The sequence below is a fragment of the Schistocerca cancellata genome, chromosome 1, assembly GCF_023864275.1.
Source record: "Schistocerca cancellata isolate TAMUIC-IGC-003103 chromosome 1, iqSchCanc2.1, whole genome shotgun sequence".
NCBI lineage: Eukaryota > Metazoa > Arthropoda > Insecta > Orthoptera > Acrididae > Schistocerca > Schistocerca cancellata.
The window spans coordinates 374,733,171-374,755,973 of record NC_064626.1 but is presented as its reverse complement, the minus strand read 5'-3'; the positions used below and the strand labels follow the sequence as shown (position 1 = coordinate 374,755,973).

Sequence of the window (22,803 nt, the reverse complement as noted above, 5' to 3'; positions counted from 1 at the left end):
ACTTCGCTCTCCAAAATTCCAGAACATGTTCAGATTTGCTTGGACATATGCAGGATTTGACGGTCTACACACGGAAAAATTAGAAAACGCTAAAAACATATGTTTTTACAGAGCACAGGGAAAAGAGTGCGACTGTGAAACTGTTGGATTCATTTGTTGCAGTTTATGTGACAAACTCTTATGCTTTCATCACTTTTTTGGGAGTAATTCTCACATCCACAAGAAAACCTAAATCGGGCAATGTAGAAGAATCTTTTTACCCATTCGCCAAGTGTACAAGTTAGGTGGGTCGACAACATATTCCTGTCATGTGACGCACATGCCCTCATCAGTGTCGTATAGAATATATCAGACGTGTTTTCCTGTGGAGGAATCGGTTGACCTATGACCTTGCGATCAAATGTTTTCGGTTCCCATTGGAGAGGCACATCCTCTCGTCTACTAATCGCACGGTTTTGCGGTGCCGTCGCAAAACACAGACATTAAACTTATAACAGTGAACAGAGGCGTCAATGAACGAATGGACAGATCATAACTTTGCGAAAATAAAGAAAAACTTTTCACTTGAAGGGAGACTTGAACCAAGGACCTTTCGTTCCGCAGCTGCTCACGCTAACCACGGGACCACGGCGCTCCTGAATTCAGATTATTCTTGATGTTACCTATCTTCGCATTGACTACTCAGTTTGTATATTGTGCTTATTTTTTCATAGTTCCACACAACTTCTTCCTGTTTTCTCGATTGATCTGTGTTCAGTTTTTCAAGGCCTATCCACTGTGCCAACTTATAACTAAATCTGAGGGGGGTGCGATGGGGAGGTTCCCTTGTAAGACAGTCGTGAGTCGAGATGCCTGGCATCTGGCGCTTTTGACAGCTTGCAACTGCGAAATGCAAACGGCTGTAGCACTCCGTCTTCAGGCCACAAGTGGCCCATCAGGACCATCCGACCGCCATGTCATCCTCAATGAGGATGCAGATAGGAGGGGCGTGTGGTCAGCACACCGCTCACCCGGTCGCTATGATGGTTTTCTGTGACAGGAGCCGCTACTATTCGGTCGAGTAGCTCCGCAATTGGCATCACGAGACTGAGTACACCCCGAAAAATGGCAACAGCACATGGCGGCACGGATGGTCACCCATCCAAGTGCCGGCCACGCCCGACAGCGCTTCGGTGCTCTGATGGGAACCGGTGTATCTACTGCGGCAAGGCCGTTGCCCAAACGGCTGTAGGGCGGAAACAATAGCCGTCTGTAAAGGTATGAAGAGGCGTTGCCACAGAGACGCGAATCAGCTGTACTTATACATCTAATCTTCGGCATTCTACTGCAGTACCACATTTCGAAAGCTTCTATTCTCTTCTCGTCCAAACTATTTATCGTCCTACCAACCGGTCCCTTCTTGTTGTCAAGTGGTGCCACAAACTCCTCCCCAATTCTGTTCAATACCTCCTCATTAGTTACGTGATCTACCCATCTAATCTTCAGCATTCTTCTGTAGCACCACTATTCTCTTCTTGTCTAAACTATTTATCGTCCATGTTTCACTTCCATACATGGCTACACTCCATACAAATACTTTCAGAAACGACTTCCTGACACCTAAATCTATATTCGATGTTAACAAATTTCTCTTCTTCAGAAACGCTTTCCTTGCCATTGCCAGCCTACATTTTATATCCTCTCTACTTCGACCATCATCAGTTATTTTGCTCCCCAAATAGCAAACCTCCTTTACTACCTTAAGTGTCTCATTTCCTAATCTAATTCCCTCAGCATCACCCGACTTAATTTGACTACATTCCATTATCCTCGTTTTGCTTTTGTTGATGTTCATCTTATATCCTCCTTTCAAGACACTGTCCATTCCGTTCAACTGCTCTTCCAAGTCCTTTGCTGTCTCTGACATAATTACAATGTCAACGGTGAACCTCAAAGTTTTTATTTCTTCTCCATGGATTTTCATACCTACTCCCAATTTTTCATTAAAAAAAAATGATTCAAATGGCTCTGAGCACTATGGGACTTAACAGCTATGGTCATCAGTCCCCTAGAACTTAGAACTACTTTAACCTAACTAACCTAAGGACATCACACAACACCCAGTCATCACGAGGCAGAGAAAATCGCCGGGAATCGAACCCGGGAACCCGGGCGCGGGAAGCGAGAACGCTACCGCACGACCACGAGCTGCGGACAATTTTTCATTTGTTTCCTTTACTGGTTTCTCTATATACAGATTGAAAAACCTCGGGGAGAGGCTACAACACTGTCTCACTCCCTTCCCAACCCACCTAATAGTAGATTGTCACAATGAATACTTGGCAAATGTTTGGTCTGTCCGCTATAATTTTCATACATGTGGAAGGGAAAGGTTTTTTTTTCACTCCTTTGTTTTGGCCAGCTTGCAGATGTTAAAGACAAGCTTGGAGAACAGAAGTCCTAGTTAACACGGGCGTCCCACTGCTTTGTCTGTCGGTACAGTTCGCCTGGGCTCCATAGAAACAGTGATCGAGTGTGGGTGAGGGCGGATTTGTGAGCGGCCACTTCCGGGCGGCCGAGAAGCCCCAGGCGGTGCCGGTATCCCGCCTACGCGCGCCAACCTGGCGGAAAGCGGCCGGCAGACCCGGCCGGCACAGGCAGCTGGCTCGCCCGTTTCCGGCCTCGTCGTAGCGAGTACGAATTTCTTGCTTTTGTTGCCAAGTTCGTAATCGCGATGATGTTCGTAAGTATCCTGTCGAGCTGAAAGCGGCGGAATTAGAGCGCGAGGAAAACTTTTCGTTGTCTCTGGGTCTCATTCTTCCGTGATCAAACCAAAACGACCCGCGACCTGAAATTACGTAAATGTGTGACTTACGTGATCATACAATGTAAGCTTTCACGGCCAGTATTGTCTTCACTTAAAACTTCCGGGCTGATAGGCCGTGGTCGAAGTATAAAACTCTCCCCTCACGTTTCGCCTCCGACTGCGGGAGACATCCTCGGGGGTACAGCGACGAACTGCGAACAGAACTCGAGGAAGCGCTGATTATATAGGCAGTGGATTGGATTTTCGGATTAATGGTGTTTAAATGTGTCAGGAAGGCATCCAACTCCTCTGTCCGTGTGTCCAAAATCCAATTTACTATGGAGACGGAAAGGAATGGGCAATTTAATTTCCTGGATGTGTCTGTGATTAAACGACTGGACGGGACGTCGGGCCATAAGGTGTATAGAAAGGCCACACATACTGATCGTTATCTACATAAAGATTCAAACCACCACCCTAGAGAAAAAGAAAAGGTGTAATGAAAACCTTGGTAGACAGGACGTACAAAATTTGTAAACCTGTTTATTTAAAAGATGAGATTGAACATCTACGGTCAACTTCCGTGAAGAATGGGTATTCTAGCAAGGATATAGATCGAGCACTTCGGTCTAGGTAGAGAATCAGGAGCAACGACGAACAGCAGTCGCCCAAGGGAAAAGTTTTTCTTCCGTTCATTTGTAAGGTCACAGATCGCATTGGGAAAGTTTTAAGCAAGTATGGGGTGGAAACTGTTTTCAGACCCACCAGGAAAATAAAAGAATATTTAAGATCGGCAAAAGTTGCACGACACCCTTTGGCTACACCGGGGGTATATAAAATTCCTTGTAGTTGTGGACAGGTTTATATCGGTACCACAAAGAGAAGTGTGAACATCCGTCTTATTGAACATTAGAGGAATTGCCGCCTGGGTCACACGGATAAATCGGCCGTCGCGGAACATGTTTACCAGGAAGGTAAAATTCAGCGAGACGAGCGTCATATCAAGAACCTCGCATTATTATGCACGCATGAGATTGATAAACACCGTAATAATTTTAACAGGAAATACGAAGGTGTTAAACTGGATAAAATTTGGATATCAGCGTTGCACCGTAAGCATGACGATCAATTACTTTCAATCGAGAATGTTGGCATTATCAGAGACAATCTCATAGCCGACGCCACCGTGATCGACTGTGGCGCCATCTGTACTGCCTATATAATCAGCGCTTCCTCGAGTTCTGTTCGCAGTTTGCCGCTGTACCCCCGAGGATGTCTCCCACAGTCGGAGACGAAACGTCAGGGGAGGGTTTTATACTTCGACCACGGCCTATCAGCCCGGAAGTTTTAAATGGAGTGTGTGATTTACCTTTCATGTGGTTCATACTGGTAGGAGACATTTCACGCTTTCTCACAGTTGCAACCACACCACGTTGCTCTGCCTAACTCAAGGACGAAAGTAACGTTCGTGTGAGATCTCACTACCAAGTAATACAGCTCGATGAAACTCGGACCACATATAAAAAGTACTGTTACAGTATACGTAATAAAATGAAACGCGTGCAGCCGTCGTTTTGATGTTATATTATTATAATGCAATCAGTTTCAGTGACTCGATAAACCACCTTCAGGCCTTAACTAACACTGAGGGGGTGAACGTCAATCGTATACACGATCCCACCGGTGGCCAATACCTATGAACTGCATTCCGTAGAATAACAGGACTGCAGAGACAACATCGCTGTCTCAGTATTCTACGGAAGCCAGTTCGTTGATTTTGGTCACAGATGGGATCGTGCATACGATTTGAGTTCATCTATTCCGCGTCAGATAAGATCTGAAGAGGACGTATTCAGTCACCGAAACTGGTTGCAATATAATAAAATACACTCAAGAGTCAAAGAAATTGATACAGCTGTCTAATATCGTGTAGGCCCCCAGCAAGAATGCAGACGTGCCGCAACACTAGGTGGCATGGACTCGACTAATATCTGAAGTAGTGTTGGAGAGAACTGACACCATAAATCCTGCCGCGCTGTCCGTAAATCCGTAAGAGTACGAGGGGGTGGAAATCTCTTCTGAACAGCACGTTGCAAGGCTTCCCAGATATGCTCAATAATGTACATGTCTACGGAGTTTGGTTGCCAGCGGAAGTGATTACACTCGGAAGAGTGTTCCTGGAGTCATTCTGTAGCAATTCTGGTCACGTGGTGTGTCGCATTGTCCTGCTGAAATTGCCCACGTCTGTCGGAATGCACAATGAACATGAATAGATGCGGGTGATCAGACAGGGTGCTTACGTACGTGTCACCTGTCAGAGTCATATCTAGACATATCAGAAGTCCCATATCACTCCAACTGAACACGCCCCACACCATTACAGAGCCTCCATCAACCTCAACCGTCCCCTGATGACATACAGGGTCCATGAATTCGTGAGGTTCTCTCCATACCCGTACACGTCCATCCACACGATACAATTTGAAAGGAGACTCGTCCGACCAGGCAACATGTATCCAGTCATCAACAGTCCAATGTCAGTGTTGACGGGCCCATGCGAAGTGTAAAGCTTTGTGTCGTGCAATCATCAAGGGTGCACGAGTTGGCTGTCTACTCCGAAAGCCCATATCAATGATGTTTCGTTAAGTGGTTCGCACGCTGACACTTGCTGATGGCCCAGCATTGAAATCTGCAGCAGTTTGCGGAAGGGTTTCACTTCTGTCACGCTGAACGATTCTCGTCAGTCGTCGTTGGTTCCGTTCTTGCAGGACCCTTTTCCAGCCGCAGCGATGTCGGAGAGTTGATATTTTGCCAGATTCCTGATATTCACGGTACACTCGAGAAATGGTCGTACAGGAAAGTCCCCACTTCACCGCTTCCTCGGAGATGCTGTGTCCCATTGCTCGTGCGCATACTGTTATACCAAGTTCAAGCTCAAATCTTGATAGCCGCCATTGTAGCAGCAGTGACCGATCTAAAAACTCCGCCAGACACTTGTCGCATACAGGCGTTGCCGATCGCAGCGCCGTATCCTGTCTGTTTACTTATCTCTGTAATTGAATACGCATGCCTATACCAGTTTCTTTGGTGCTTTAGTGTAACACCAAAACGACGGCTGCAGGCGTTCCATTGTATTACGTAAGTGAAATCCCGAAGTCCCACAGAGCATCAGTCAGGAGAATGGACAACAATCACTAGCTACAGTATAGTACACTAGAGTTCAGTACAGTACAGTACGGTGCAGTACAGAAGCTAACTGAAAGAAATACACAATGAGAGGTATAGAAATGACACTTTTAGTCAAAGACAATAATTGCACTGAAATTTTCACGATACGTGATAGTCCCCTGGAAATAACAAGCGCTGGACAGCGTTCTTAATAACGTGTGCGATCACTACGGAAGGCAAGCCATAGTCTGCAACGCGGTCCTGTGCCAGCCACAAGGTTAGTAAAGAGTTCTTGTGCTAGGGCACCACTTTCAGTGGTTCCCAACGTACCCTCCATGGGAAGTCTGAGGAACGGACAAGCCAGTTCATTCGCCGAATATGTGTGCCTCAGCGGCTCAGTAGTAAACTATCAGACTACAGGATGAGATTTTCACTCTGCAGCGGAGTGTGCGCTGATATGAAACTTCCTGGCAGATTAAAACTGTGTGCCGGACCGAGACTCCAACTCGGGGTCCCGGGGCGCACAATTTTAATCTGCCAGGAAGTTTCATACCAGACTGCAGATTCAAAGATCTCGGTTTCAGTTCCCTTCTCAGTCCCAGTATTTTAATCTGTCACTTATCATTTCTTTCATCTCTGATGATGTTTCTCGTTGTGAAAAATTGCAGAGCTGCACCGGTTCAGAGGCCACGTTGAACTGTAGGTCCCCTATCAATGGTTGGAAAGTCAGTTCAGAGGTTCGGTGAATGCAACAGCATACTATCCTAGTAAAATACCACGGTGTTCATTCCATTCTTCCGACTGATGCTGGCTTTGCTTTTCCTATGCCCCAAATAAAAAATTGAAAGCATAGTGTATGTCAAAGGGTATTAGTTGCTTTGCATGCCATTCTCGACATGTGCGCCATCGTAGGCGATCCGTTCGCCGACGATTTTTGATCACCCCTCCCGCAAGGAACAGCTCACCAAATTAAAATTAATAAGATACTCCAACAAACAAACAAACAAACAAAGACAGATTACGATGACTTTGCATCGGGTCGAAAGGGCACGCGGGTCAAATGCAATCGAGGACCTCTGCTACAAACAATTCGCGCCGGAGACGGGTCCTTGTAGGAGGATTGACAAAACGAAGAGAAGGAAATACAAAGAGTGGAGTAGACGATGCCGACAAGGTTAGGGGAGTGGGCGCAGCTCGAGAGGCGTCAGCACCCCGTCCCGCGGCACGGCAGGTGGTACGCCGGGCGGTGCGCACGCCAGCTGCCAGCTGAGGCGAGCGATCCGTTGTCTGCCAGTCGCGACGCTCCGTCATTACCGAAGGCCCGGCCAGCGAGCATAGCTCCACGGCGATTGCCCTGCCTCCGCTTTTCGCGTCTGGCGCCCACTGCTCCAGGCTTTTAGCGGTAATGGTTCTCATTTACCGCGGTTTAACTCGGCGGGCTTATTGCCAGTTTATTCGCGAGTAAATGAGGCGCTCAATGGAAGCGCGCTGCAGAGAAGTGCCGTACTGCATCTTGGTGGGAGAGTCGTGGGTATAAGGAACGTGGGAGATTTCCTAGTTTATCATTTCTGTAGCCTTTGAATGCCGCTAATATTGGGACTTTAGTTTCGTCCGTGCCTCGGAGCTCCCGTGAAATATGTGTTCTTATAGGACAACTATCCAAGGATTTCCATCCAATAATATCCAAACAGCAGACTCTGTACACAATTTATTAAATTGCCAATACTAAACTCTTACGTAACAACAAATTCATGTAAATTACAGAACTTAACAAATGGTTAAAAGAATGAGCTTTAAAAACAATAACGGCAGCTTGCCACCAAAAATCAAAGAACCTTGTACAATAGTGCTTTTAGAGTTTACCCGAGAGACAAAATCCAATAATAAGTTAACTTGGCAATATAACTTAAGATCATTTACAAAAACCTTTAAGAATGATAATGACACTTGGCATCATAAAATCGGAAAACATTAAGAGCAGTAATAAACTAAAACAGCTTGGCACCATAAAATAAATTTCTTCTGCAAGAACAAATTACCACGGTACTTGAAAAGATTTTACTCCACAGACCAAGATTCAATAATAAGTTAACTTGGCATTACAACTTAAAATCTTATATATAAAAAAACTTTGAGGTAGATAGTGGCACTTGGCACCATAAAATCAAAGAAGTGCAACACACAATCAATAAATATAATAACAAAATAATAATTTGATACAACAAAAGGGCGAGGGCAACTCCCAACGCAATCACTTCGGGGCCTTCCCATTAGAAACGGTCCCAGAAATAAACCGCTGAGAGCTCCTCGACATGCCTCCCACAACTGCCCATCCACTTACACACCTTGGTTATGTTCTTTAACACACGACAGATAATATCAACACAAGACAAAATACAAAAATCAAACAACAATATAACATCCCGACAGCACATGATAACCACGGCGCCGTTAACTCGGGCGCTCTTAACAAGTGCCGGAAGCCAACACACACAAATGTTAATAAACAATTCTCGCTGCTTAAAACAAAACAATAAAAGCCAAGCGCACATGAATAGTCAAACCGCAGTCTTAGAGGTGCCTTAACGATACCAAACGCGACTATTCCACCAAGTTAATAATAACACAGTGAGATTAAAAATACAGAACATACCACTAAACGCTGTTACACAAACCAAATTGAGGAGATCGTGTTGGTCATGTCCCAGAAGACCACATATACCAATCAGCAGTAATTCACTATGCATATACTCTCCAAAACCGCCTTTCTTAGGCAGACTTTACGTAACACATCAAATGCCAAATATACCATACATGAAGCAGCTCCGGGCAGGTAACAGGAACTACCTACGTGAATTCCTTCAAAAAGGGGCAAACAGGCACCACCAAAGGTGACTCTGAGCAGACCGGGTGGGCAACGGCCTACTCAGCGGGATGACCAAAAGATACTCCAGTTGAGCAAATAAATTAGCACCAACAAATATCGTAACGTGCCACCACCACCCCCCCACACACACACACACACACAGAACGTGCCACCCCCCCCCCCCCCCACACACACAGCAAAAACTTCCAACAACGCCGTCCCACATCAGAATGAAGTTCAGAAACCGCTGCTGGAGCTTCCAGGGGAAAATCTGACGAGCCAACTGAGCCCACACCCTAACCTGGCAGACGACTCCAAAATTCAGCAACTGGTTGTCTCCGGGACGGAGTATCACAGGACCCCACCGGACCTCCACATCAGACAGACAAGCAGAACAAGTACGCTGACTCCAATCAATCACCACCACATGGCCACCCCACCGGCGAGTCGCCTCCGCCCCAGACCGTTCTGCTCATATTGCGAGGCACAACCACCTTTGCGCTAGTCACCAGCAGGTCAGGCTGGAAAACCAACTACCCTCTCGCTTTCCGCCAGCCACCGCAAACACACGCCAGCGACGTAATAGCACATCACCACCGAAGCGGCACCCTCACCAGAACAGTGAACTATACTCCATTCACCGAAACAAGAAACGTATTGTAAACACAGCAAGGCGCGTGACCACAGCGCTCCCGTCGAGGGGTGTACAAGGCAGTGTGGTCAGAAATTAAAAAATGAATGTCGTGTTTTTTATAATTTGGCACCTGAGCATGATAAAATGATCCAAGAACTACCTACCGACCCCTTTTTTACATTACATTAAAATTTATTGTCACTGAAAAAGAGAAATATTTAAGCTTTCAGGAAAAGTTGTTTTTTCGCGTTACTCTATGTTCATCAAGCCATATCTCCTAAACTGTGTGTCGCACAGCAAAATAATATTATATTTGCCTTCAGTACTATATGTTGATGACGTCCGCAAATTTTCTGCGCAATAAAGTCAGTAATTGTGAAGTAATAAATTAAAATCTCACGTCTGATGCAGAACTTTTACCAAATCATCATCCGAAATATAGTACGCGACAAACTTTTCCCCTTTAAATTTTTTTGTTGGGGTGTAAGCGAGAAAAGTTTCAGAAAGGTTTGAATTTAATTTTGTAGTTTTTTCGAATGCGATGGGTGCAACCGTTTGTCATTTACGAGTGGAAGCTAAAATGTGGAAATTAGACTGCATTATAGAGGAGAGAGAGAGAGGAGCGGTTTGTTATAAACCTCAATGAAAACAGTTCAAGTTCGACAGAGTGAACCGTGTTTCGTCCTTTCTCATTATTATTACTGGTATTGTTATTAAAATTAACAATTGTGTGTGAATGGAGCGTTTCGTTAGCAACCCGAATGAAAATAAATCTGCTTCGACAGAATGAACTCAGTTTAACATTATTTTAACATTATTGTTAAATTTATTTCGTACATTGTTGCCCAGGTTTCTCACGGTCCGCTGTGACATCTCGGCAGCCAGCTGAACGCCGCCAGCCGCAAAGCGTGCGCCAAGGATTTTCCACACCCCTATGTATCACGTGAACACCGAATGCTTTCTCTGGAAACGAGCGTAGTCGCTCACGTGACACTGTTTATGTTTCGTCCCAGCTCTCGGTGAATAGACTTGTATAATCGGTTATACCGCGCGCTCTAAACAAGATCACAGGATAGCGGCGCGCGCCATATCAGCTTCGTGCGAAATCACAGTCGCAGTCGCAACCAGAATCCGCATATTCTAGGCCTGTGCAACGTGCACGTGGACATGTCCAGAAGAACAGACACCATTTTGATTCTGCACCAACTATGAATATAGATACAAAGTAATTACAATCATTAGCTGCCAGTGGGCATTAATTTATATTAATGAGGCAAATAGAAAATTAGTGCTGGACAGGGAATCGAACCCAGGTCTCCCACTTACTTTTTTTTTACCTTTTTTTCCTTTATTAAAACAACCATATATGTACATAAGCACAAAAACAAAATATTGAAGTGCTGGAACTGATTCAACACGAATTGTATCCTACAATAGACTGAAGAACACATTTCAATATAGTGCCATTTGTAAGCTTACAAAATAGAACATAAATAGTAGCCTCTTCAGTCCAGACAGAGACATAGATCCGAAACGCAAACATACATATAATTGATTGTCTTAACTGGAATGACAGTTCTGTCATTTGATTCATAGCCGTCCAAACTCAAAGTCATTTGGAGCACACAAACGGATAACAAGAGATGCACAGGTACATAAATTAATGGAAACGTCATAATGAAGTTAATAACACCATTGAGAAGTCGGGAGTAGTCCTAGGAACTGGTATAACCCCTTACTCGTTGTGTATTTTGTTCGCTACATAGTCTTGCATGTGATTTGTGTCCTTACCGGCATCGAGAATTACCCTACGCCTTGTTTTTCAAAAATTATGTCTAACATGTTAGCAAACATCTTCCTGAAATTTGGGTAACGTTTCATCTTCCAGCGTGCCGTTCTCATGTAAGCCTCGAAACTAATGAGATTATCTTCACTATTGTGGATGATGACATATGTCACAAACTGTCCTAACATCCACATCACGGTGTTGTTCTTGGTGGCGGGAAAATGTTTCGCGTCCGGCCAGAGTAGGATGTCGGCGCAGTGGCTGGCTGGGCTGCTGCGGGTAATCAGGCCCAGCCTCTGCTGCACCCATTTCCAGTTAATGAGATGATCACCACAAGTGAAGCGATGGCGTAAGGTGTCGATAAGGCCACAGCGGACGCATTTATCACTGTCACTTAAACCGATTCTATGCAACCTTTCATTAGTGGGTATAACATCGTTTACCACTTTATACCATGTGGACCCCACTTCAGCGGTGTGGACGGTTAAACTTATGTTGTCCCAAACTGCCTTACAATGAACACTCGGGTATTTAAGTTCAATGGGATTCCGGTCTATTGGAGATGTCCATCGTTTTAATAACAGGTGCGTCGTCGGTAAATCCTGCGTGAAATAATGTCCATCGATATAGCTTACTTCAAGAAAACACTGCTTGACATGTCGTAGTTTGTAATGTATTTTACCTACATCAATGGGTGGATGCGTATCGGTGGGTTGTAAGGTTCGGAAGAGCCAACTGGTTACGCTGAGAGGTTCCTTGTCCAACAAATGGGTGATTCGTTTAATATATAACGCAGTACGCTTTCGGTTAATGTCAGGCATGTTTAGTCCGCCGGCCTGTCTGGAAGACGTCAGCGTGGTGTATTTCACTTTGAACAGATGCCCTTGCCAGATAAATCTATTAGAGAGTTTCATCAAGTGTTTGGCCTGCATCTTGGGGACTGAAAATAGTTGGGCCATATAGTACGCTTTACTGAATATATAACTGCTGAGGAGTCGTATGCGTTGGAGAATGTTAACGGACCGCCAATTGTTTCTTGCTAGGCAGATGCACAGCCCACTACGCCATCCAGACACAGTGGTCACCACAACCGTATGGGCTATCGTAACACATCTCCCATCAGACCCAAATCCTCAATTATATCACACATTACTGATGTAGTGCCTCAGCTTAATTTGCCTCATTACTCCCGGCATCACGCCCATTTGCCGTACGAGCTCGAGTTTGTGTGCATCTGTAATGAATGGGAATCGTCGAGATGATGCAAGTACAGGGTGCATTCAAGTTCTAAGGCCTCCGATTTTTTTTCTAATTAACTACTCACCCGAAATGGATGAAACTGGCGTTACTTCTCGACGTAATCGCCCTGCAGACGTACACATTTTTCACAACGCTGACGCCATGATTCCATGGCAGCGGCGAAGGCTTCTTTAGGAGTCTGTTTTGACCACCGGAAAATCGCTGAGGCAATAGCACCACGGCTGGTGAATGTGCGGCCACGGAGGGTGTCTTTCATTGTTGGAAAAAGCCAAAAGTCACTAGGAGCCAGATCAGGTGAGTAGGGAGCATGGGGAATCACTTCTAAGTTGTTATCACGAAGAAACTGTTGCGTAACGTTAGCTCGATGCGCGGGTGCGTTGTCTTGGTGAAACAGCACAAGCGCAGCCCTTCCCGGACGTTTTTGTTGCAGTGCAGGAATGAATTTGTTCTTCAAAACATTTTCGTAGGATGCACCTGTTACCGTAGTGCCCTTTGGAACGCAATGGGTATGGATTACGCCCTCGCTGTCCCAGAACATGGACACCATCATTTTTTCAGCACTGGCGGTTACCCGAAATTTTTTTTGGTGGCGGTGAATCTGTGTGCTTCCATTGAGCTGACTGGCGCTTTGTTTCTGAATTGAAAAATGGCATCCACGTCTCATCCATTGTCACAACCGACGAAAAGAAAGTCCCATTCTTGCTGTCGTTGCGCGTCAGCATTGCTTGGCAACATGCCACACGGGCAGCCATGTGGTCGTCCGTCAGCATTCGTGGCACCCACCTGGATGACACTTTTCGCATTTTTAGGTCGTCATGTAGGATTGTGTGCACAGAACCCACAGAAATGCCAACTCTGGAGGCGATCTGTTCAACAGTCATTCGGCGATCCCCCAAAACAATTCTCTCCACTTTCTCGATCATGTCGTCAGACCGGCTTGTGCGAGCCCGAGGTTGTTTCGGTTTGTTGTCACACGATGTTCTGCCTTCATTAAACTGTCGCACCCACGAACGCACTTTCGACACATCCATAACTCCATCACCACATGTCTCCTTCAACTGTCGACGAATTTCAATTGGTTTCACACCACGCAAATTCAGAAAACGAGTGATTGGACGCTGTTCAAGTAAGGAAAACGTCGCCATTTTAAGTATTTAAAACAGTTCTCATTCTCGCCGCTGGCGGTAAAATTCAATCTGCCGTACGGTTCTGCCATCTCTGGGACGTATTGACAATGAACGCGGCCTCATTTTAAAACAATGCGCATGTTTCTATCTCTTTCCAGTCCGGAGAAAAAAAATCGGAGGCCTTAGAACTTGAATGCCCCTCGTACTGCGGCTAATGATCAGGGGCACTACAACAGTAATGTGTGGTATAATTGAGGATTTGGTTGTGGCCGGATGCGTGCTAATGTAGTCCGTCTGGTTGTGCAGACCTCTGTGTCCAGATGGCGTAGTGGTCCGTGCAAATGCGTAGTAAGCATGAGACCTGGTTTCGAATCCTGATCCGGCACAAGTTTTCGACCTGCCCCATTGATATAAATCAAAGGCCTCTGGCAGCTAAGGTATTTAATTCCATTGTGTCTTAAATAAAAATCGTCACCCTCACTTCAAGCCGTGAGAGAGGTATAAACTGCCCACATCTACACCGTCAATAATTAAATCCGCAGTAGCTATCTAACAGCTTTAAGGAAAGACTCGCAGATCCGGTCACTGGACTGGACTACGTTCACCGCCAGTAGTTCAATGTTCGGCTCCAACTGGCTACTGCCAACACCTGCAAAATCAAAATGGGAATACAAAAAAATGGTTGAAATGGCTCTGAGCACTATGGGACTTAACTGCTAAAGTCATCAATCCCCTAGAACTTAGAACTACTTAAACCTAACTAACCTAAGGACACTTTTTTTTCACTAGCTGCTTATATTTTATGACCCACCGTCTAATTTCTTATGGTGGGTCGTATGTTGCCACTTAGCCGCTGTGACTGGGTCCGGGGTCCGGAGTGACAAAGTAACACCACCCCGGCTCCCGTCCCCACTCACACCGTTGCCCGTGTCCCGCCACGTGGAGGCGGGCTCTATTTGTTTACATCCATTTGATATTGACATCACAAACATCCATGCCCGAGGCAGGATTCGAACCTGCGACCCTAGCGGTCGCGCGGTTCCAGTTGTAGGGGCTAGAACCGCTCGGCCACACTGGCGTGCAAAATAGGAATACACAGATAAGTCAGTAGTGAAGGGGTGACACAGTAATAGCGCTCTCAAATTTCTGCTGAGACAAATCTAATTTATTGGCTGCAAAGTCAGTCTCATTCACTAAAACTGCACCATCCAGCTTGCTACTAGCTGCACAACCCAGTTCGTGCCCTCTGCGTACTGAATGTTGCACTCCCGCTTAAAAGCAACACTCTCCTATTAAGGCGGGAAGTAGCTGAGTAGGATTCCACTGGCTGACGGTAACGCGCTTTCAGTTCTTGTACTGACAAAATAACGTGGTTGGTCACCAACCACTGACTTCAGAAACAAACTTCAGAACACTGCTTCCATCCCAGAGGCCAAATGACCCCATCTACACACCGCGAGGGTTGTCGACCGATTCCTAAATTTCACGAGCTCCAGATGGTCCCACGAAATTATTTTACTTTCAGTCCTATCGGCCAATGAGGATTAATAATCGCATGACGGCAATTTCATTGACCATTCCACGGTAACACTAATTATTCCAATGCAAAATATAGTCTGCTTTCAGGGCTTTGCTAACGTTTATTCTCTATATTCTCTAACAAGTGCTTGGAAACGCCGGCCGAAGTGGCCGTGCGGTTATAGGCGCTACAGTCTGGAACTGCGAGGCCGCTACGGTCGCAGGTTCGAATCCTGCCTCGGGCATGGATGTGTGTGATGTCCATAGGTTAGCTAGGTTTAACTAGTTCTAAGTTCTAGGGGACTAATAACCTCAGAAGTTGAGTCCCATAGTCTCAGAGCCATTTGAACCAATTTTTTGCTTGGAAACACCTGCGACCGTGACAACCCTGCCGTCCCGCGGAAATCCTTGCACTTGAGCCATTCTGTGACATCTCCTCCGCAACAAATTTGGAAACTATTTTGTAGGGAGCACATTGTGCTCATGTGGGAGCAGTCTAGATGCTTGTAAAACAATAAACTGGTAGCCAAGATCGCAGCAATTCTTTTTATTCCATGATTTCCGGTTTCGGCGAAACTAAAATCGCCAGCATCGGATCTTAGGACACATACAGGTTACAACTAGGCAACTATTAATATCACCATTGTTGGCTTGATGTTGTAACCTGTATGTGTCCTAAGATCCGATGATGGCGGCTTTAGTTTCGTCGAAACCGGTAATCATGGAATAAAAAGAATTCCTGCGATCTTGGCTACCAGTTTATTGTTTTACAAATTTGTGAACGACCGACCCATCACGTTCGAGCTGTAGAAACTTCCTTCCCCGGAATATTGACTCCGACGTAGAAAATAACCACAGGACTGACATACACAGGTGCGGCCAGGAAAAGTCATTTTACAATATTAAACAAGATTTTTATCCAGAAGAAGTTACTGCACACACTTATAAATTTGTGTCTGTTTATCAAGCACTCTTACCAAAATCTCATAACAATACGCTGGCAATGTCGATCTCGAATCTGGATAAGATTTCACACAGATTTACACCTCCGTAACAGACGTCGCTAATGCGTTTGTGTCGTGACCTTAACTATGGGAAGTAACCGGTACGTGTCCGGTGATGGAAGAAATTTTCAGCTAAAGTATTCGACCAGCAGGTGGTGGCGTAAAGATTGAGATTATCAGACTTCGCCCCAGTTGCGTGGATTAAATTTGAAACCCCTCTGTAGTCGCTAATTTGCTCGGATAGGGACGTTAAGGGCGGCGGTTTCCTTGTTGCTACTCGAGTGGTGTACGCCATGTGCCGGCACGAGGTTGCAACTTTTTACTTCTCTCATCACCACACGAGGTGCATTCAAGTTATGACATATCCGACTTCTTTTTACCCAGGACTGAAGACTGACAGAAACATGCGGTTGGTTTTAAAATACGGGTGCACTCGTTGTGAATGCGGGATAGAGATGACAGCACTGTACAACACACAGACCTCACGAGGCAGTTGTGAGAGTGAGGGCCGTTTTTGATCCTTAAAACGACGAAAAGTGTCCTCCAGGTGGCCGTCATGAAAGCTGACGGACGACCACAAGGCTTCGCCCCTGACAACATGCCAAGCGAAGTCGACGCATGATGACGGCATGAATGAGACTTGGTTTTCATCCATTGTGACTGTGGTGTCACCGCCAGACACCACACTTGCTAGGTGGTAGCCTTTAAATCGGCCGTGGTCCGTTAGTATACGTCGGACCCGCGTGTCACCACTATCAGTGATTGCAGACCGAACGCCGCCACACGGCAGGTCTAGAGAGACTTCCTAGCACTCGCCCCAGTTGTACGGCCGACTTTGCTAGCGATGCTACACTGACAAATGCGCTCTCATTTGCCGAGACGATAGTTAGCATAGCCTTCAGCTACGTCAATTGCTACGACCTAGCAAGGCGCCATTACCAGTTACTATTGATGCTGTAAAACATGTACCGTCAAGAGCGATGTTCACCATTTATGGATTAAAGTTAAGTATTCCACAGCTACGTCCTTTTTTGCTAGTCTAATTTCCTTGACCTGTTCCAGACCTCACGCCAGCCTGCGTGAGCTAAAACGCGTGCCTTTCGGCTTCCTCTCATACAGTGTTGGCTCTCTTGCCAATCCACAACAGTGACAGCCCCATTTACTTTTATTTTGTATTGAAAGTCTAAAATAAAGTTCAAAGTATGAGCAGTTATAATACCCAAACAGACCCTTTTATGTCGTTTCACCAAACTTTGCCCCTATTTTTGTTCATTTGACGGCTCCTTGCAGCCATAAAGAATTCACAACATCGACGTCATGGTCCCAGGGCCACCGCTAACACCTCTTGAGGAATCCATTTAGACCTCTGGAAAATCGCATCCATGTCTCATCCATTGTCACAATGGATTGTGAGGTCTGTGTGTTGTACAGTGCTGTCATCTCTATCACGCATTTACAACGAGTGCACCCGTATTTTAAAACCAACCGCATGTTTTTGTCAGTCTTCAGACCTAGGAAAAAAGAAGTCGGATATGTCATAACTTGAATGCACCTCGTGTGGTGATGAGAGAAGTAAAAAGTTGCAACCTCGTGCCGACACATGGCCTACACCACTCGAGTAGCAACAAGGAAACCGCCGCGCTTAATGTCCCTCTCCGAGCAAATTAGCGATTACAGAGGGGTTTCAAATTTAATCCACGCAACCGGGGCGAAGTCTGATAATCTCAAACTTTACGCCACCACCTGCTGGTCAAATACTTTAGCTGAAAATTTCTTCCATCCTCTGGACACGTACCGGTTACTTCCCATAGTTAAGGCCACGACACAAACGCATTAGCGACGTCTGTTACGGAGGAGTAAATCTGTGTGAAATCTTATCCAGATTCGAGATCGACATTGCCAGCTTATTGTTATGAGATTTTGGTAAGAGTGCTTGATAAACAGACACAAATTTATAAGTGTGTGCAGTAACTTCTTCTGGATAAAAAATCTTGTTTAATATTGTAACATGACTTTTCCTGGCCGCACCTGTGGTTATTTTCTACGTCGGAGTCAGTATTCCGGGAAAGAAAGTTTCTACCGCTCGAAGGTGATGGGTCGGTCGTTCACAAATTTGTAAAACGATAAACTGGTGGCCAAAGTCACAGGAATTCTATTTATTCCATGATTACCGGTTTCGGCGAAAGTAAGGCCGCCATCATCGGTTCTTAGGACACATACACGTTACAACATCAAGGCAAACAATGGTGATATTAATAGTTGCCTAGTTGTAACCTGTATGTGTCCTAAGATCCGATTATGGCAGCTTTAGTTTCACCGAAACTGTGTTCTGACATGTTTTGTGTACCATGGAGAATTAGTACCATCTCTTATTAATTTATTTGGTACACATCTCTCAACTGCCCTCGATACTGTTTCTTTGAATTCAAACCACATCTGGTGTATGCGTACGTAGTGAGATTGGAAGCAGTGGACAGTCTTGTTAGAAGGTGTCAGTTGCATTTTCATATGATTTTTTAAATACATGTATTTTGCTTTTATTTTTGTTGGGTTTGGGCGTTAGGATATTCAGTCTATCTACAACAACCGCGTGTTCACTAATCACTGTATTTGTGATGATACTCCCTACTTGGTCAGGATTGTTTGTTTCTAAGAGATCAGCTACGTTTTCGCTACATTTTACAGTCCGAGTGGGTTCCTGAACTAACTATTCAAAATAATTTTCTGAGAAAGAGTTCAGCACAATTTCAGATGATGTTTTATGCCTACCGACGGCCCTAAACATGTATTTTTGCCAACATATTGAGAGTAGTTTGAAGTTACTACCAACTACAATTGCATGAGCGGGGTGCCTATTTGAAATGAGACTCAAGTAGAGAGATGCGAGATTGAGATTCATTTAAAGAATCCTAAGGAAATGTAGCCCACCCGCAAAGGAGCTGGCGTACAAAACCCTCCTCTGACCAGTACTTGACTACTGCTAGTCATCTAGGATTCGTACCAGATAGGGTTGAAGAAGGGAATAGAGAAGACCCAAAGAAGAATAGCGCGTTCTGTGGTGTACTGTTAAAATTCCTAGAGGTTACGTTCCTAGAAAAGTGGACTGATACAACGCTTCCTCCTACGTATATCTCGCGAAAGCACCATGAAGGTAAGAGTAGAGAACTTCGAGGTCACATGGAGGCCTACTAGCAATCTTTCCTCCCGTGAACCATTCGCGATTGGAACAGGAAAAGGAGGAAGTTTCAGTGGTACACAAAGTACCCTCCGCCACACACGGTAGGGTGCCTTTGGGAGTGTAAATACAGAGGTACAGACAGGTCCAGTGTGGTTTGTCTTTTAATACATTAGAAAAAACTGATCTTTCCGCAAATTATAATGTCTGTACATGCAACGGAGGCCGTTAGGTGTATTGAAAAATGGGATGCATTATTAAACAAATTTCGTATGTTTTTGTTTATGCCTCAGGAAGTTCAATACAAGACGGGAGCACAAGGATTAACATGCTGTCGTAAAACAGAAGACTTACATCTTTCATACGACGGTCGTCAGGTGGAAGGAGAGCCAGTCAGTAAACCGTTCGGTCGTACGTACATCTCAGAGTGGTTACGCTCATCCGTTTCTTGTTCTCACCAGGAATGGTAAACGTTTTATAGAGAATACTGAGATAATTTTAAGACTCATACTTCGAAGAAGTATTCTTTGATGCATTGTTACGTCATTTCCATTCTGGGTCAGTAATATCGCGTCTTGATACATGCGGTCATCCGGAATACGCAGATTCATAAACTGCATTTGTATATTTCGACAGAAGTCAAATCGTTAAAAGAAAGTCTCGTCAAGTTTACACTGCCCATTTCACCGCCCGTGTGTGTTCAAACGTATACTGTAAAAAAGTAAATTCTAAAAACTCACGTCAATTGCATATTATTTAAGAGCAGCAAAATAGAACTCTGTTGAGTATGTGTATAACAGTCGAGAAACGCTCTGCTGGACTAAACCTGAAAGCCAGTAAATTAAAAAAAAAAGCGTATCGGTAAAACGAATAACGCACTAGACTAATTTGCGATCGGTCTATCGAATGATCACGTAGAATTCTACTTCAGAATCGTTTTGTTTAAAACTGGAAACAAACCGTTGCTTTCCGTCGGCGCAGGGCGTCGCACGAAAGACGTATGAACAGAATTTGTTTGGGGTGACTGCGGCTACATGATGCAAAAAAGAAACTGTAATTACCTACCGAAACACCAGAGAAAATGCGGCTGACGACCCGTAAGAGACACATCCGGGCTACGTACATTTCTGTAATATGTCTGGAAGTCTTTATTTGTTTTTATTCTATGACTCTTCCGTGCTTTTTGAAGTTCGTTTGTGTGAAGGACAGAACACAGACGACGAGATGATGATGCGAGTTTGACTCTGGAAAGTGTACCTGTGGATCAGGTTGTTTGCTGTGTGCTACATAACGATAACAGAAAAACAGACATATAAGACGGGATCCATTAGAACCATCCTTCCCCCCCCCCCCCTCTCCTCCCCCTCGCCACAAATATATATATATATATATATATATATATATATATATATACACGAGGAAATACCAACACATTCTAACTTCATAATACTCAGCGTTTAGGAATCACACGAGAGGTACGTATCTCCAAGAGACTATGACAGCTTGAGACGGCAAGCATCTGAAATCAAACTGTAATGTAGAGTACTACTCGTGGCAACAAATTTTGGCGACAATGGAACAAACTTTTAATATTTTTTGTAAGATCTGAAATTTAAAAACCTTTCTCACACCGGCCTGATTTAGCTTCACTGATCAGGACAGTAAAAAACATGCGTATATTAAGGGAATTTTCATTCACAAAGCAGGCTTATCACATTCACACAGTTCAATACTGTTCTATCCCGATTAAACTGAGCTTAACTTAGATTCTATAAGGCAGTGAAGCAATTTCGAAGTCTCGGTGCGACGAAAATTGTCAGTCGATCTCCTGAAAACATTTGTAATAATTATTAACTTTCGGTGATCACATGGGGAAGACCGGAGATCTGCTGGTAAGACCGTGTTAGCCCATTTATTGAAAGTAATAAACTTGAGCGCACAAAACGGCAGGTTCGTCCAGTGTAAATCAGACGTTCCCCACTGATCCCGTGCAACACAGCGTAGTAAGCAGACACTGTCAATAATAATCAGTTAAATAATACGCGAACACACTTACTTTAGTTTAGTTCATGTTTTAAATTCCTTCTCATACAGAATCTCATCAAGATGGCGACTAGCTCAACAATACATACATATACATTTTCGTTCTTTCACGGCTAATCGGCAGGATCTGAATCATTGTTTTCATAAGAGAAAACAGAGATATGAGAGAAGCTATTCCATGGAGTAAATGCACGCTCCAAGGAATAATAGGGCTTGAAACTACTTTGCATCGATAATCATCGTATATTAAAGTTTAGGATTCCGTAAGATAAGAAGAGATATTTCGAGATATGTACTGAGTTATATAATTTATAAAATTTCTGAAAATATCGCGGAGAGACCGCTGTAAGAGACATTACAAACTGACAGACGGAATCTAATCGACGCTGGGACAGCCAGTGGGATGACATGGAGACAATTACTCTTCTCGGCGGCTGGGTGTTGTCTTTTCGTTACATTTGTGTCGTCATAACTGACACGAAAGTCGCGTCAAACACGCTGTCGTATAGTTTTTCCCCTATTGAGATTGCTGTATGGGCACGAACCGAAAGCCAGTAATGTGAAACGAAAGAAATCTACTTCGTGGACATATGCGTTTTTCACGAGTGACCCTGTGAATGTGTCCAAAACATTTCTTTCATCCTGTGTATGTGAGAGTGTCGCAAGAATCAGTTGTTCTGCTACGTGGAGTTGTTGGTGGTGGTGCTTTGTATTGTGGCGGTGGTGGTTATTGTCGTGATGGTGTTTGTGGTGACGGTCGAGTGCTTCACTGCTTCGAGCATGCTTCTCTCGGTGGCTGGGTACTGCAGTAACAGAGACGGCCGCCTACAAGTGCGGAGTGTTGTGTTGGGGACAGGTCGGTTCTCGCGGCGCAGCAGCTCGCGCGTGGTGGAGAGCGTCAGGGTGACGGAGGTGAGCAGCGACTACTGCGGCGCCGGCCGCTACCACCACCGGCACCACCAGCACCACCATCACCACCACCACCACCACGAGCCGCTGCTGCTGGCGCCGCCGGACGTGGACGACTACAAGCTGGTCTTCATCAGCTCCGACTCGTCGTCCAGTAAGGAGGACGACGACGACGAGGAGGAGGAAGACGCGGCGGACGAGGACACGGAGAGCAGCAGCTCGGCCGGCTGCGACTGGGACTACTTCGAGCAGGGCTGCTGCGGCGAGCGCGCCGTCGAGGAGGTGACGCTGTGCGACCAGCACTGCGCCCCGCCGGAGCCGGCAGTGGCTGCGGCAGCGGGCGGCGGCGGTGGTGGGGGGGCAGCTGCGGCGGCGGCGGCGGCCTCGGCGGAGGCGGCGCGCGCGCCCGCCAGTCCCCGGTGCGCCGCCTGCGGCTCCGCCACGGTGCTGCCGGTCCCCGTGCCCATCCCCGTGCCCGTGCCCTTCCCCGTGCCCTTCTGGTCGCCCGCGCACCACCACCACTTCATG

At 45.5% G+C, this 22,803-nt stretch overlaps 1 protein-coding gene across 1 annotated transcript in view; it reads left to right on the top strand.

Annotated features, from left to right (window-relative positions):
• LOC126176991 (uncharacterized) overlaps positions 1-22,803 on the top strand; it is a 506,961-nt gene that overhangs the window by 482,654 nt on the left and 1,504 nt on the right. Inside the window, exons 5-6 of the mRNA XM_049924241.1 lie at positions 22,223-22,618; positions 22,669-22,724. Coding sequence (XP_049780198.1) covers positions 22,223-22,618; positions 22,669-22,724 — 452 coding nt within the window. The remainder of the gene's footprint in view (positions 1-22,222; positions 22,619-22,668; positions 22,725-22,803) is intronic.